The sequence below is a fragment of the Vombatus ursinus genome, unplaced genomic scaffold (assembly GCF_900497805.2).
Source record: "Vombatus ursinus unplaced genomic scaffold, bare-nosed wombat genome assembly UNPS02014807.1, whole genome shotgun sequence".
Lineage (NCBI taxonomy): Eukaryota > Metazoa > Chordata > Mammalia > Diprotodontia > Vombatidae > Vombatus > Vombatus ursinus.
This window is the reverse complement of record NW_020954585.1, coordinates 50,090,821-50,107,067: the sequence shown is the minus strand read 5'-3', so window position 1 is coordinate 50,107,067 and position 16,247 is coordinate 50,090,821. Positions and strand designations below refer to the sequence as shown.

Below are 16,247 nucleotides of genomic sequence, written 5' to 3'. Positions count from 1 at the left end.
ATTTCTACACTTCCTGACAATAACAACAACCACATTTCTCAATTCCTTGCAATCTGGTTTCCATCCTTACCACTTGACTGAAAATATGCTCTCCATGTTTACCAATGATCTCTCAAACATTTTTATTTATATCTTTTGTTTTTATATCACTTTCATATCTGACTACATCCCTCTTCCCTCCCCTACCCATTGAGTAGTCCTTTGTAACAACATATAAGAAAGAAGGGATAAAAAACAGGTTAGCAACACTAACCAAGGCATCGAATGAGTCTGACGGGATACGCAATGTAGCATAGCCACATTTCCCCAACGCCCAGCCACTCCCTGGCTCCCCTCCAGACCTCTGCAAAAAAGAACTGGAAGTACCTTTTCTCATTTCTTCTCTGGAGCCAGCAATCTTTTCACTACTAAATCCAATGGCCTTTTCTTATTCCTCTTCCTTGCTTTACTTCTCTGTGGCAGCTTTTGCAGCACCACTCCTTCTGGCTACTCTACTCCCTTGGGTTTTGTGACATTTTTCTCTCCTGATTTTCCTCCTATCCATCTGACTGCTCTTTCTCCTTCTCATTTCTTTTGCTGGATCATTCTCTTCCTCCCATCCATTAAGTGTGGCCATTCTCCAAGGCTCTTTCCAGAACCCTTTTCTCTCAGCTAGGTGGCTCAGTGGACAGAATGTAGGATAGAATGTTAGAATCAGGAAGACCTGAGTTCAAATGCTGCCTCAGATACTAACTGAGTGACCCTGGCAAAGGTCATTTAACCTCTCTTTGCTTCAGTTTCCTTATCCGTAAAATGGGGATAATATTAGCACTCACTTCACAGGGTTGTTGTGAGGAAGAAATGAGATAATACCCATAAAATGCTTTGCAAATTTTAAAGTGCTATAACTGCCAGTGAATATTCCTTATGGTCTCATCAGTTTCCATGGATCCAGTCATCAGTCCTATGCCTATGACTCCAAATCTACATATCTAGACCTAAATTTTCTCTGATACCTAGCTGCCCTCTACACATTTTTTCTTTTTTTTTTAGGCAATTGGGGTTAAGTGACTTGCCCAGGGTCACACAGCTAGTAAGTGTCAAGTGTTTGGTCTGAGGCTGAATTTGAACTCAGCTCCTCCTGGCTTCACGGTTGGTGCTCTATCCACTGTTCCACCTAGCTGCCCCATCCTTCTCCTTTTTCAATGCACAAGTGGTTCCCCAGGTGTGGAATGAGCTACTCCTCATGTTATAGAATCCCTAGCTTCCTTCAGAGCCCAGCTTAGGTGCCATTAAGGCCTTTCCTATCATTCCCTTACACAGTCGGAGAGTGGGGAGGCATTAGAATACAAGGTACTTCAGGAAAGGGCAGGGACTGTTTCAGTTTTGTGGCTATAGCACAGTGCTTTGCAACGTAACAGGTACTTAATAAACATTTATTGAATGAATATATTAAGGAAATAATAATAGATAATAATAGCAACAGCTAGCACTTTAATGCCTGCAAAAACACTTTTATTGTTGTTGTTCAGTTGTGTCAGACTCTTCGTGTCCTCATTTTTTGTTTGTTTGTTTGTTTTTGTTGTTTGTTTTTTGGGGGGGGTGGCAAAGATACTGAAGTGGTTTGCCATTTCCTTCTCCAGCTCATTTTACAGATAAGAAAATGAGGCAAACAGGGTTAAGTGACTTGTCCAGGGTCACACAGCTAATAAGTATCTGAGGTTGGATTTGAACTCAAGTCTTAATGATTCAGGGTCCCAAGCTGAGACTACAAGTCTCAGCTCCTAACCTAGCTCTCCTACACCACATAGTTGCCAAGTTGGACATTTTTTTTTTTTTAGGCAATTGGGGTTAAGTGACTTGACCAGGGTCACACAGCTAGTACGTGTTAAGTGTTTAGTCTGAGTCTGGATTTGAACTCAGGTCCTCCTGACTTCAGGGCCGGTGCTCTATCCACCGTGCCACCTACCTGCCCCCAAGTTGGACATTTGACAAGTCCAAGCCAGGGTCTTTCATCTGAATTTAGTTCCACAGAGTGGGGAACACAGTTGTCAAATACTGAGAGACTCAGACCAACAATATTAATTAATTTGCTAGTCTAGGGACAAAGAATAGCAGGAGATATAAGGAGAACAGCCTGTGAAACATGCTCAAGGACTGCTGGGATAGTCTGCTTTTCAAGTCTGCGTCCCCTGAACCTCGTTAAGGAGTCTCTGTGAGTTGCAATAATATGGAGAATAGAACCTCTGATAATGGCCAACACTTATTAAGAAAAGGCGTCAGTGAAGGAGAGAGGGTAGAGGAATGCCAGGATGGTTTTGGATCACGGAAGTCAAATTAGAGAGAATTATCAACATGGTAACATACTACCGAGAAGTCAAGGAAGTAGCTGGGCTGTGTGGTGTGCATAGAGAGCTAGGCTTACATGAGTTCTAATTCTGTCTCAGACTCTTATTAGCCACGTAATCCTGGGAGTGTCTACCCCAAAGAACTATTTGGAAGATTAGATTTGATAATATATGTGAAGCTCTTCACAAACCATAAGCTATAGAAATGCCAGCCATTATTATTATAATAAGGACCAAGGAAGAAGTCCATTGGATTTAGGAAGTCCCTTGTAACCTCTGGGACTGCAGTACCTACTAGTATGGTATGGGAAGAGGTGGAAGCCAGATTGTAAGCATTTGAGGAATGAGTGGTGAAGTAATGGAGGTGAGAAGTACACTTTTTTGAGAAGTTTGTTGATGAAGGAGAAACGTATATAGAGGGCTAGAGGCCCTTCAGAGGCCATTTAGTTCAAATGTCTTAATTTACAGATGAGGAAACTGAGGCTCTGGAAGTTAAGCGGCTTGCCCAGGGTCATGCAGGTAGTAATGAGCAGAGTTAGAATTTGAAACTAGGTTCTCTGACTGAACATTCAAAGCTCCATGGCAGGGGATGGGGGGTGGGGAAGTATTGGGGCTGAAGGCAGATTTTTAAGGCAGGGAGATCAGAACTTGAAGCAGAGGGAATAGAGCCAGTGGAAGATTTTAAAGATAAAAGTGAATAACTAAGACAGAACATTTTGCCAACAGAGTCCCCAGCTGACTTCACTGCAGAAACCTAGGGAGATGACAAGTCCCAGAGATTCTTGTGTATAAACAGGAAAGTTTAAAAGGCAGTTTTATGAGAATTTCATGAGGGTCAACCTCTCATCCAAGAAATGCTCTCACCTTGCTCCCTCTTGTCCCCAACCACTGGCAAAAAGAAAGGTCAGACAGACAACTCTGCTCACTTTATCCTATTTCTACTTTTATTTGAGGATCTTATCTCTGTGGGCCTCAGTTTCCTCATCTGTAAAACACTGGACCAGTCCCTAAGGTTCCTTTCTTTCCCATTGGCTCACTGCCTACAATGATTGTTTTCACCAACACTCTCAGGGAAACTCAGATAATAATGTGATATTGTAAACATTTATTAAGTGCCTACTGTGTACAGAATCCCAGGTTAGTTGACGAGGGAGATATAAATACGATACATACATAGTTTTTGCCCTCAAAGAACTTCCAGTCTGATAGAAAATCTCTAGAACTTGGGTCTATCACTGCCTACCTGGCAAGGTCTATATAACTTGCCCTCTTAAGGGGAGAATAGAGAAGGGGTGGGGGGAAGTCAGGGAGGCAAGGTCATCCTCACTTCGTAGGATGCAACATGGTGCCAATAAACATTTATTAAGCACCTACTGTATGCCAGGCAGTGTGCTAAGATCTGGGGAGAAAGGCAAAAGACTGTTCCTGTCCCTTAGGGAGCTCACAGTCTAACAGGAGAGACAACGATGTACAGACAGGATAAATTGGGAGTAATCAACAGATATAAGGCACTAAGTCAAGGAGGACTGGGCAAAGATTCTTTGCAGAGGTGTAACAAGCTGAGCCTTGAAAGAAGCCAGGGGAGCCTAGGAGGCAGAGATGAGGAGGGAGGGAGACAGCCAGTGGAACTGCTTGTGTGAGGAAGAACATGGAGGTTAGTGTCATTGGTTCACAGAAGATGTGGGGGCAAGTAGGGGGTAGAACAAGACTGGAAGAGTAGAAAGGGGTCAGGCTCTAAAGGGATTTACAAGCCAAACAGGGGGGTTTTATGTTTGATCCTGGAGGTAATAGGGAGACACTAGAGGTTATTGGATAAGCAGATGATGTGGTCATGTACATGACATGTTCTTTAGGAAGACCCCTTTGTAACAGCTGAGTGGAAAAAAGGATTGCAGTGGGGAGAGCCTTCTGGCAAGGAGACCAACTAGCAGTCTATTGCAGTAGTTCAGGCATGAGGTGATGAGGGCCTGCATCAGGGTGGTGACAGTGTCGGAGGAGAGGAGGGGATGCCTATGATAACAAAGGTAAAATCGACAGGCCTTGGCAAAAGATTGGATAAGGGGAGGGGGTGAGAGTGGGGAGTAGAGGATGACCCCTAGATGGGGACCTGGGTGGCTGGGAGGATGGTGATACCCTCCACAGTAATATGGAAGTTGGGAAGAAGGGAGGATTCTGGGGGAGAGAGAATGAGTTCCTTTTTGGCCATCGAGTTTAAGATGTCTGTGGAACATCCAGTTTGAGATGTCTGACACAAACAGCTGGAGAAGTGAGACTAGAGGTGGGGGAACTGGCTGAGTAGGTTTAGAGTCATATGCATAGAGATGAGAACTGAAACCATAGGCACTGCTGAGATCTCCAAGTAAAATAATATACGAGAAGTGAAGAGGGCCCAGGACAGAGCTTGGGGAGATGAGCCCTGTTAGTGGATATGACTTGGATGAATGAAGCTCCACCAGAGGAGACAAGAGGAGTGGTCAGACAGGTAGGAGATGAACCAGGAGGGAGTAGGGTGAGGAAAACTTGGAGAGGAGGGGATATCAAGGAGAAGAGGCTGATGAACAGTGTCAAAGGCTGCAGAGAGGTTGAGAGGGATGAGGACTGAGAAAAGACCATAGAATTTGTCAATTGAGAGATTAGGGAAAAAAGGAAAAAAAACCCCTACATGTTCTAAAGCATTTACAGCAGCTCTATTTGTGGTGGCAAAGAACTGGAAATTAATTGTATGGATGCCCATTAATTGGGCAATGGCTGGGGCAGCTAGGTGGCACAGTGGATAGAACACCAGCCCTGGAATCGGGAGGTCTGGAGTTCAAATGTGACCTCAGATACTTAGTACTTACTAACTGTGTGACCCTGGGCAAGTCACTTAACCCTGTTTGCCTCAGTTTCCTCATCTGTCAAATGAGCTGGAGAAGGAAATGGCAAAGTACTCCCGGATCTTTGCCAAGAGAACCCCAGATGGGGTCATGAAGAGTTGAACGTGACTGAAACAGCTGGACGACAACAAAAACACCTGGTTTGGCTTTCTGACTCAGCACATGTAATGATAAAATTAATAGCTATTTATGCAGGCTTTAAGGATTGCCAAGTGCTTTACAAGTATTATCTCATTTTATCCTCACAACAACTCTGGGAAGTAGGTGCTATTATTATCCCCATTTTACAGATGAGAAAACAGAAGCAAACTGAAGTTGAGTGATTTGCCCTGAGTCACACAGCTAGAAAGATCTGAGGCTGGATTTGAATTTAGATCTTCCTGACTCCAGACCCAGGCTCTATCCACTTCATCATCTAGCTGCAGTTCAGTCCAATCCAATTTAAGAAACATGTACTGAATACCTACTAGTATAGAAAGAGACTTGTATTTGGAGTCAGAAGGCCTAGATTTGAGCCTCAAATGTGGCATTTTCACCAGGTAAGTGACCTCGGGCAAATCATCATCTCTCTGTTTCCTCACCCATAAAATGGAGAGGAAGGCTTACATTAAATGACCTCTAAAAGTCAGAGTTTTGTCTCTGAGATTTTGTATCATAAAGTCAGGGAAAAGGCATTGATACCCATGATCTCAGAATCTGAGCCTGAGCCCACACTTGAAATCTTTGTTCATCTCTGTGCTCCTGAATCCCAGAACTTCTGTAATTAAGTTGGGTACAAAGATGTCCTTTCCCCGACTTGCCACCCTCCTCTTCTCCCTTCAGCCCTGCTTCACTCTTTTTTATTTTGCAATCAGGGTTAAGTGACTTGCCCAAGGTCACACAGCTAGTTCCTGAGGTGGGATTTGAATTCAGGTTCTCCTGCCTCCAGGGCCAGTGCTTTATCCATTATGCCACCTAGTTTCCCCTCCTGTTTCACTCTTGAAAGAAACATACTAGGGGAAATGGAGAACATATCAATCCTAGAAGGGATTCTCCATGCCCTTCCCGCTCCAAGACTAATAGGGCTGTTCCTTCAGTCAGCTTCAACAATCATCTCTTTGCAGATGATTCTCAAATCTTGTCCAGCCTCAAGCTTTCTGCTGACCTCGAGTCTCACATCTCCAACTGCCCATTAGCTATCTTGAACTGGATGTCTTGTAGACATCTTAAACTCAACATGTCCAAAACTGAACCCACTACCTTTTTTCCCCCAAACCCTCCCCTCTTCTTAAGTCCCCCTCTTACTGTGAGGGTACCATCATGCTCCTAGACACTCAGGCTCCCAATCTAGATGTCATCCTCTGTTCATTCTCTGCCCCCCAATCCAATCTATTGATAAGGCCCGTTGATTTTACCTTTTTTAAAAAATCATTTCTCAAATGCACTGCCTTCTCTTCTTGGACTCTGTTACCATCCTGGTCTAACCTCTCATGCCTAGATTATAGCAATAGCCTGCTGCTTGGTTGCCCCCCCCCCCAGGTCTCCCCCTCTGTAGTCCATCTTCCATTCAGCTGCCAAAGTAATCTTCCTAAAGTATAAGTCTGACCGTATCATTCCTTTATTCAGTAAACTCAGGTGGTTCCCTATTACCTCCAGGATCAAACTTAAAACCCCCTGTTTGGCTTGTAAATCCCTTCATTAGCTGGCCCCTTTCTACCTTTCTAGTTACCTTATACCTCCATGTATTGGGTGATGGAGTGACACTGGTCTCCTGGCTGGTCCTCCTACAACACATCCTATATCTGTAGCTTGGAATTGTCCCTGGATGTCCCTCCCCCCCCATACCTGGAATGCTCTTCCTTCTTATCTCTGTCTCCTGGCTTCTTCAAGTCCCATTTAAAAGTCCTTCCTTCTATAAGAAGGTTTTCCCACTCTCCCTTAATTCTAGTGCCTTCCCTCCGTTGATTCTCCAGTTCTCTAATTGATCTTACATATCTTGTTTGGACATGTTTGTTGTCTGCATCTTGTCCGCTCCATTAAGTTGTGAGCTCCATGATGGCAGAGACAGTCTTTTGTCTAGCTGTATCCTCAGCCCTTAAGCCCATGGTAGCCAACGTTTAATGACTGACTGATTCAGGGTATTTGCTTCAAAGACTACTGAAATTTGGGCATTTGTAAGTGGTTTCAAAGAGAGAAGAATTACCCCGGAGGTAGATCAAGAAACCTAGAGGAAGGCAGGAAAAGTAGACTCAATTGTTTTAGAAGAGAAAGTATTCTACAATGTAGTCTGAAAGTTTGATGCCTCAGTTTGAGTGTAGTGATGCTGCCCTCTGCTGTTAGCATAGCAGATTACTGACATGCCAACTGATGAAAAACAGTTCACTATGTAGAGCGACTGGGCTTAGAATCTGGAAGACTCCTCTTCCAGAGGTCAAATCTGGCCTCAAATAGTTACTAGCTGTGTGACCTTGGACAAGTCACTTAACTCTATTTGCCTCAGTTTTCTCCTCTGTAAAATGAGCTGGAGAAGGAAATGGCAAACCTCTCCAGTATTTTTGCCAAGAAAACTCCAAATGGGGTCACAAAGGGTCAGATGTGACTGAAATGACTGAATAACAACACTGAAAACTATCACACTAGCTACACGTAAGCTATTTGTGCAAGTTTAAAAATTTTAAATACAAAAAATGAGGTTATTGGCTATCTGCAAACTGGCACTGAGGACTTGCCCAAGTATAAAGAAAAACTTGATTAAGAATTTAAAATATATGTAAAAAAATTTAAAGCTTAAAGTACAAAAACAGTTTAAAAAGAAATTAAAATGTCATTCAGTTTTTAAAAATGAGACTTTTATTTATTGGTGTTTAAATTATTTTCAATTCAAAGTATTTTTTAAATGAATTTCAATATTTAAAAAAGTCCCATATCATACCCATCCATCTATTAAGCTGAAGCTCTGTGGGTCCATTTACAAATAAACCACATGTGGTTCCCAAACATAGGCCTATATGCACTGCTAAGAACATGCAGACACTATTATGTCCACATATATGGAGGCAGGATAGTTGAGAGACTAGCTTGAGAGAAGGACATCTTTCTGTGTAAATACACAGATGTGCATGCTAAAATGAACTACTTCTCGCTTAAACAAGAGTGCGTACAGAGGGACTTGGGGAAAACCAATCAAGAGTCACTCCATTTAAAGTATAACTGTGGATGACCACATAATGACCTGGTGTGGAGCGACAAGGCTAGGATTAGGAGAGCTGCCATCAAAGGGTGCTAAGAGATACTCCACACCCCAAAGCCACAACTTCAGATGGAATGGAAGCCCCTGCTTTAAAGAGGAAGAGGGGCCTGTGATTGATAGAGACTCTCCCGGTTGAGGCAGGTATCATACATAGCGCCATGCTTCAGAATATTAAGAGTTTCATTGTACAAATTCCATTTAATTTAATTCCATAATCATTTATTAAGCATCTATTATATGCAAGGCTCTGTGCTGGGTCTGGGGATACGAAATATGAAATAGTCTTATTGCACTTAATATCAGGTGTTTTTTGATGTGTTGGTTGGTTTTTGCTGAGTGTTTTTCCCTTCTCCCTGCCTCCCAACCCCTTATTTTTTCTCTTTGTTATTAGTTTGTGGAGGGGGGGTATAAAATACTTCAGAAAATATAAATGATGTGAAAATCAAATATATCAATACAATTTTAATTTTTTAAAAAACTAAACAGTTCCTGCCTTCAAATAGTGTATATTCAAATCTACAAACTGTAAACTAAATAACTTGATTTAGCCTGTGTGTGTGTGTGTGTGTGTGTGTGTGTGTAGGGGGGAGGGGGGTGGACGATGTGTTTTCCTGGGCTCTACATTTGTAATGTGGTTGACCAAAGCTCCCAAGCCATAAGCTAGAGAGATATTGTTTCTCTTTTCTGTCCAGACAGCTCAAGGTATTCCAGTCGCTTCCTTTCCTCTCAGTATGCATAAATCACTGCAGAGGAATAGCAAAAGGGATTCTCCGAGGAGGGGGGAAAGTATGACTTCTCTAGCCTCAGGGGACTGTGTTTGCGTGGGTGGGAGGGAAACAGTGGGGAGAAGGAGAGTTGCAACTGTTCCAGCCTCAGCCCACTTTTGGGAAGTACAATGGAAGAGCTCTTGGCGTTCACAGTGGCTGAGAGAGTCATGCAGGAAAGGAAATGATGTAGGTATATACAAGGCTTGCTGCCCATTTGTGTTTGTCCTAAGTGGTCTGGGAAATTCACAACCCTCCTCTGTATTCTATAGCCACCTTTGCTCCATCAAGTCTGTCCTTTGTCATCAGGGTTACTCCTGGGCATTCTGGCAGTTACCATGGACACCATCTGGGGCTTGGCTTACTGCCCTCTGATGTTCATGGGAGCCCAAACAGAAGGTTGCAGTCATAATGGAGACATACACAGAAGGGAACAGTCTTCTTAGTTCTTTGTCCAGATCTATGGGAATTTTTTAAAATTAAAATTTATTTTTTTCAATGAATAAAAATCTATTTCTCTCCCTCTTCCTATTTAAAAAAAAAAGAAAGAAAAACAAAGCTCTGGTAACAAATATGTATAATAAAGCAAAACAAATTCCCAAAATAACTGTCCAAAAACATAGGTTGCATGCCACACCCTGAGCCCATCACTCCTCTGTCAGGATGTAGGCAGGCTGCTTTGTTATCAGTCCTCTGGTAGGGTGACTGGTTGTTGCACTGATCAGAGTTCCTAAGTCTAAATGAATTAATACGGAGAATTAAGTCTTGGTTTCTCTCCTCACAGCAACTCTATGCTTGGATTCAAACTGTGGCTGTGACGAGGCCCAGTCGGGAGGCAGGAGACTTGTCTATGTCTGAGGATGTCCTCCCCTTCAGCTCAGACTCAGGAATGGGCTGTGAGAATGACTCTGAGGCAGTCACGAGCCTGTCAGAGCCCCTCACCCCAGACACATGCAGTCATGCTTTCTCCATTGGGCAGGAGCTGGAGCCTGAGGAGGGAATGTGCTCCCTGGCAGACCTGGACAGCCAGCAACAGCTAGGAGACCTTTCTGGCTCCTCAGATATCATCAAAGAGCATGAACTCTGGCTGGCAACTTGCATCTCTGCCCTGGAGAGGGATGTCTCAGAAGAAGAGCTGGCTGAAATAGATGGGGCTGTGGACGCCCTCGCAAGGTGGGAGATGTTCACAGGGCAACTCCCAACCCCCAGAAAGGACTTGCCTCTCAGCAGAGACACTGCAGGGCTACGAAAAGTCCTGGGGGACAAATTCTCCTCCTTAAGGCGGAAGCTGAGCACAAGAAAACTGTCTAAAGCTGAAACCTCCCCTTGTCGATGGAACTGGGAAGACAATTAGTATAGCAATACCAAGCCTACCTTTCTTGACTCCTTTTTGTTCAGGGTAGAAAAAAATTGTCTTTTCCATTCGTCTTTCCCTTTTCCCTCTTCAGCTCCATTATATTTATAAGCAAAATTGAGTTGAAAAGTAACCAAGGACCGTATGGATGTATCAGTGGGAGGCCTTCCCGCCCCACAAATGCCTATTTTTATTAGATTACTGAATAGGATTTAGTTTCTACCATTTCCTTTACAGAATCACAGATCAATATTAGAAGGAACTCAGAGACCATCTAATCCAACTTCTACTCATATTAAGAATCCTTCATCCATCCCCGATTAGCCTTTGCTTAAAAAACTCCAAGTGAGGGGAAACCCATTACCTCCCATGGCAGCCATTCCAAGGTGGTGGAATCACTTTGGGATGGTTCTAATAGTAAGGAAGTTTTAATCTCCCTGATTTATTTCTGTCCACCTTTCCTCCCTACTTCCCAAAATCCCAACCCTAGACCTCAGATATCCTGAGAGCTCCAGATACTGAGCTGAGGTCCAGTGAGGTAACATGTAAAGCGCCTTGTAGACCTTAAAGTGCTATATAAATGCCATTATTTTTGTTATTATTGTTGTTGTTGTAATTGTAACTGGATGCCATAGGGGATGAAGAGAGTTCTTGTGTTCCAAGCTTCTTGAAATGTTTGTGGCTTCCTAAACAAACGTGTCTGAGCAAGGAGCAGGGATGACAAATCTTATCGTCTATCTTTCTGCGCCTAAGGTGCTGACCTACAATGGGTCAACGTTCACATTAACTTCGAGGAGAAACCATATCTGCTCTCCATATCTGGGGCTCCTTCTTCTGGGAATCTGGAATCTCTTTGAGGGGTGGGACATGGGTCCCTCTCCCCTATTGCCAGCAGAGGGACCTGCGCCTGCAGCAATTGAAGGAAGGAAGTGGTTCAGTCAATCTCTCATTCCAGGCTGAGATTTTAGTGCCCACTGGTCTCTTTAGTTATTTATATCTAGCAGCTCAAGAGGCTGATAGAATTTCAGGCAAGGGAGTAACAGAGGGAATACACTGGCTCCCTCCAGTAGCAAACTGATTTGGCATTCCAAGGCTGATAATAGACATCTCCACTCCCACGAAAGGGGAAACTTCAGATTTTTTCCTTATCTATGCTGCCTCCCTCTGTAAAGCAAAGCCAGTCTTAATGATCAAGACTTCAATGGCAATTACATCAATAAAAGTATGTAATAATGTTCACCCCACATAAATCCATGTGGTCTTACGCAGGGTAACCAACTTTCACTAAAAATAATCATTTCTGTAAAAAAAAAAAAATTAGTGATCTTGTAAGAATCTGTCCAATGTAAACCTTGCTCTTTCTGTCTCTTTCTTCCACAGACTTTGTGTGGGGGTGGGGGTGGGGGAGGTGGGGGATGTCAAGCGTAAAGATTTGAAAAGTGCCGCAAGACTTTGACCCTTTCCCTCCTATTCTACTACAGATGCCTGTAGTAACTTGCAGACCACGGTAAGGTCTGGGTAGCCTAAAAGGGTAAGGACTAAGTCTTCTGATCTGAAGCCTCTCAATGCGGAAGAATCAGAATGCGGACGAGAAATCTCAATGCAGAGAGGCAAGAGCTCACAGAAAGACCAGAGAGGATAAAACAAAGTTGTTCTTGCAGGTGAGTCCTGCTCCAGTAAAATGCCAGGACATGAATGCTGAGTAAATTCAGAGAAGTGATGTTGTAACTCAAAAATAGCATTAACATGTTCAAATTCACACTTCCCCTTTATAATCTTGAGAGGTCTTACAATGAGGGCTCTTTAAATAAGAATTAAGAGAAGATAAAGAACATGTGAACCAAGGAGCAATATTGTGCAAAGAAGGAAATATCATATATAATAGTGTTGCTGGAACAGAGGAATCCAAGAACACAGTTTCCTGCCTGGGTAGCCTACTGATGTTCCATAATCTTACCTATTTTCTGATTTCCTCCTGATCTCTTCTATAATGGCTGTACTTAGATTAAATAGAGATCCCAATAATAAAAGGCATGGTACAGCCCTCTAGGGGCTGAGGGCAAAATGTCATGTATGATCATTACTAGTTATTTTACCTTGTCAGTGAAATGGATGACTTCCAGATGGTAAACAATTGACTCAGTCAACTGGTATCTAATTAGGTACCTTTGCCCACACCCTCTCATCCCCAGTGGTTTTGAGAACAAATGAAGAGCATGTGGAAGATGGTAAGAAGCAATAATCAATATCCATTTTAAAAGAGATCACTTTGCAGCAGTCTTTGTTGCTTACTAAGAAAAGATGGTGGAAACCCTTAGGGAGTAGAGCTTTTAAAACGAAACATTCTGAGAGTAAAGACTCAAGATCAATCCCCACTAACCTCCTAAGCCTCAATTCCTGCTTTTGCTCATGCTGACAGTTAAGATCTTGAAATACCAAGATAAAAACAGTTAACATCACAGTGGATTTGCTATTAAATTCACCCTGTACAAATCTCTCCCAAGTTTTTTAGGCCTATGATGGAACACAAACTAGACCTTATTACCTTGTGGCCTTGACCCTTAACCTCTTTGGACCTGTCTCCTCATCAGCAAATGAGGGATTTGAATTTTGGTGACGTCTGAGGTCCCTTCCAACTCTAAATCCACAATTCATGCCCGTAAAATGGAGCTAAACTCGTTATTGGTTGCAGACATTGGTTTCCAAGAAGCTAGAGGGACTGCATGAAATTGAATCATTTAGCAGCTTGTTTTCATTTCTGTACTAAAGAAGACCACTCTACCTAATTTTCTCACGTTATTGGCTAGCAAAAGCCCTTAAGACTTTCAAAGTATAGGCATTTCCTTACCTTCGGCAGGCATATACACAAAATTTTAGTTGGACTGGCGATTGCCTAATTGGTACCTTCATCAGGGTAGGTATAGGACAGGCAACATGGCACAAAGGAGAGAACATAGGCTCGAGAGGATGTTATCATATGCCAAGTCTATATATTCTGTACAGAGGGGCACTTCTTATTTGCTACTGAGAAGGAAGAGGTATCTTCCAGGTTGGGAAGATAGAAAAAAAAAGATGATATTGGAAGGGGAAGGTAGCCTTCAGCATTTAAATATGCTTGTAAGTGACAATCTTCACTAACACTGGACGGCAGTGGAACACAACGTGAAGAGCTCAAGATTTGGCATCAGAGAAACTGGCCTCCGCTTCCCAGCTGTCACTTTCTCACCTTAGACAATTCCCTTCAGCTCTCTGGACCCTCCATTCTTCACCGATAAAACGAAGCATCTGGACTAGGTTACCTTTAAAGGCCCTTCTCTTCCAATTCTGAGTCTATGGTCCTATGAAAGACACACTGTAGTTTTTGACTAAATTGGTCTAGCCCTGACAGGAGAGGAAACAGGACAGCAAAGAAGCCGTTGAATGAATAAAAAAGTCCAAAAGCAGTAAGGAAACCTGTAGCCACCTGGTTTTAAAGCAATACCTCTCTCTCAGCCCTGTAGTACTTAGTTTATGAGATTACTCAGAAGGCCTTTTGGCAGAAATGAGCAGACTGGGTGGGTGGCCAGGGGTTGGGGACAAAGATGCCAACAAAAATAAAACCCTGAGGAGCTCAGGCTTATTTGGTTTGTTTATTTAAAGAGGGAGAGGTCCCCCCCAAAAGAATATTTATATCCTCATGAAGGCCAGAGAACGAGGACTTAGTGTGGCTGTCTCACAAACTTGTTCTTGAGAAGGCTTACACGTGGCTGTGATGAAACAAAAGCCCTCCTTATAAGCTTGCTGTGTTAAAACTACAGCAAGAGGGGAAGAAGTGGATTTTGCTGCCTGGTTTCAGGACTAAAAAGGGACAGCAAAGACTCATGTACTTCACACTCCATTTTCCAAAAATGGCTTTCAATCACTTTGGCTACTCCAGAAACTGACAGCTAAAAAGACCAGTTAGTCAGAATGGGATTAGATTCAACCACGGTCTCATTCTAAATGGGGGCACCTACATAGATGGAAGCTTCTATCGCTTCAAAAAAAAATCAATGAAACAGCAAATTTATGATACCTATAAAAACAGGGCAGTCAAATATAAATGAAGATAATATGAAATATTATTTATAAATGCTTATACATTTACAAATACATGAATTCATAAATTTATAAACAACATAAATTTGTTATTTATAAGTAAGCAAATGCAAAGTAATTTAGATAAGAACTATTAAAATTAGGAACTTGATATAACTAGTCAAGACCACCTTTCTTTTTATAATGTTGCACAGCTAAAATATTTTTTTAATTAAAATTTTCTTTCCTCTCCTTCCACCTGCACACCACCACCCCCACTCATCTCTCCTCTTTGCCTCCCCACCCCGGGGAAGAAAACCCTTCTAAGAAATACATATAGTCAAACAAAACTAATTCTTGCGTTGGGCATGTCCAAAAAATTTGTCTCAATCTGCATGCTGAGGAGATCACCTCTGTCAGGCAGGCAGGTAGAGTAGCATGTTTCAGTGGTTCTCTGGATTCATAGTTGGTCATTGTGTGGACCTGAGCACACAAATCTTTCAAACTTGTCTTTACAGTGTTTCAACATATAAATCGTTCTCCTAGTTCTCCTCACTTCACATTGCATCAGTCCATACAAGTCTTCCCAGGTTTCTCTGAAATGGTCTTCTCATCATTTCATTACTTTCATAAACCATAATTTATTCAGCTATTCCCCTAAAGTTACTCCCTTAGTTTCTAGCTATCATTACAAAAAGAGCTGCTACACTTTGGTTCACGTAGGTCCTTTCCCTTATCCTTTGATTCCTTTGGGGTGGAGGCCTAGTAGTAATAGTATTGGTGTGTGTTATATAGTATTAACCTTGACTAAACAGGATTTCTTTATCACCGATTCATCTTTACATTCAAGTTTTAGGAGAATAAGACAAATGAAAAGCAAACAAGCTTATGCCAGGGATTTCTGTTAAAAAGGGAACCTGTAGGATATGTCCTAAGGTCAGTCCCTCCACAGCTACAATATATAGTACAGTTAGAACTGATGTTCAGAATGATCATAAGGCAAGGCAAAATCCTCAAGCACCAGAGATTAAATTATATTCCCTTGATTCCATTAAAGAGCTGGAACCAGATTATTCAAGGAGAATCTGTAATAACAAGGGTTGAAATAAAAAGGATGTTCTGCTTTTACCCTCAGCTAACCAGAAGATTAATCAGAACTCTTCTCCAAGCCATTTCTTAATTACTTCAGTTATATAAGGTCTTACTGCACTAGAGTTGCATGCAACAGGCAGTTCAATAACTAAATTCTAATAAGCAGCAGCAATCTCTCTGTATTGAGACAATGCTTGTGACATTTGCAAGGGAGGTCAGACCTAAAAGAAGTATTCCAGAGTTAACTCCTATCCCTGTCCCTGTTTGGAAGCTCCCTCTGTACTTGCTTATAAGTCTAGCTTAACAGATAGAAAAAGCATAGTGAGAAAAACTAAGACTTAAGTGAGAGTTTAATTTCAAGCACAGTATCACACGAGTCTAGTTCAGTTTATTTTCATCACATTGTAGCATTTTAGGTAAGTATGATATTGAAGTATGACTAGAAAAGGAGTTTGGCAGGTCCTAAAGAGAGGGGCCAATTGAGGGATGGCTCTGATGTCCAATCTAACCTGTAGAGGTCTGGAGGAAACCCTCGCGAGTGTTGAAAGG

The 16,247-nt window shown here is 42.4% G+C and overlaps 1 protein-coding gene across 2 annotated transcripts in view; it reads left to right on the top strand.

The window, feature by feature from the left end:
• The window catches only part of AMZ1 (archaelysin family metallopeptidase 1), a 40,672-nt gene extending 28,857 nt beyond the window's left edge, over window positions 1–11,815 (top strand). For both annotated transcript variants that reach the window (XM_027874904.1, XM_027874905.1), the window contains exon 9: window positions 9,981–11,815. In XM_027874904.1, coding sequence (XP_027730705.1) covers window positions 9,981–10,550 — 570 coding nt within the window. In that variant the 3' untranslated portion in view covers window positions 10,551–11,815. The remainder of the gene's footprint in view (window positions 1–9,980) is intronic.
• The last annotated feature ends 4,432 nt before the right edge of the window (window positions 11,816–16,247 follow it).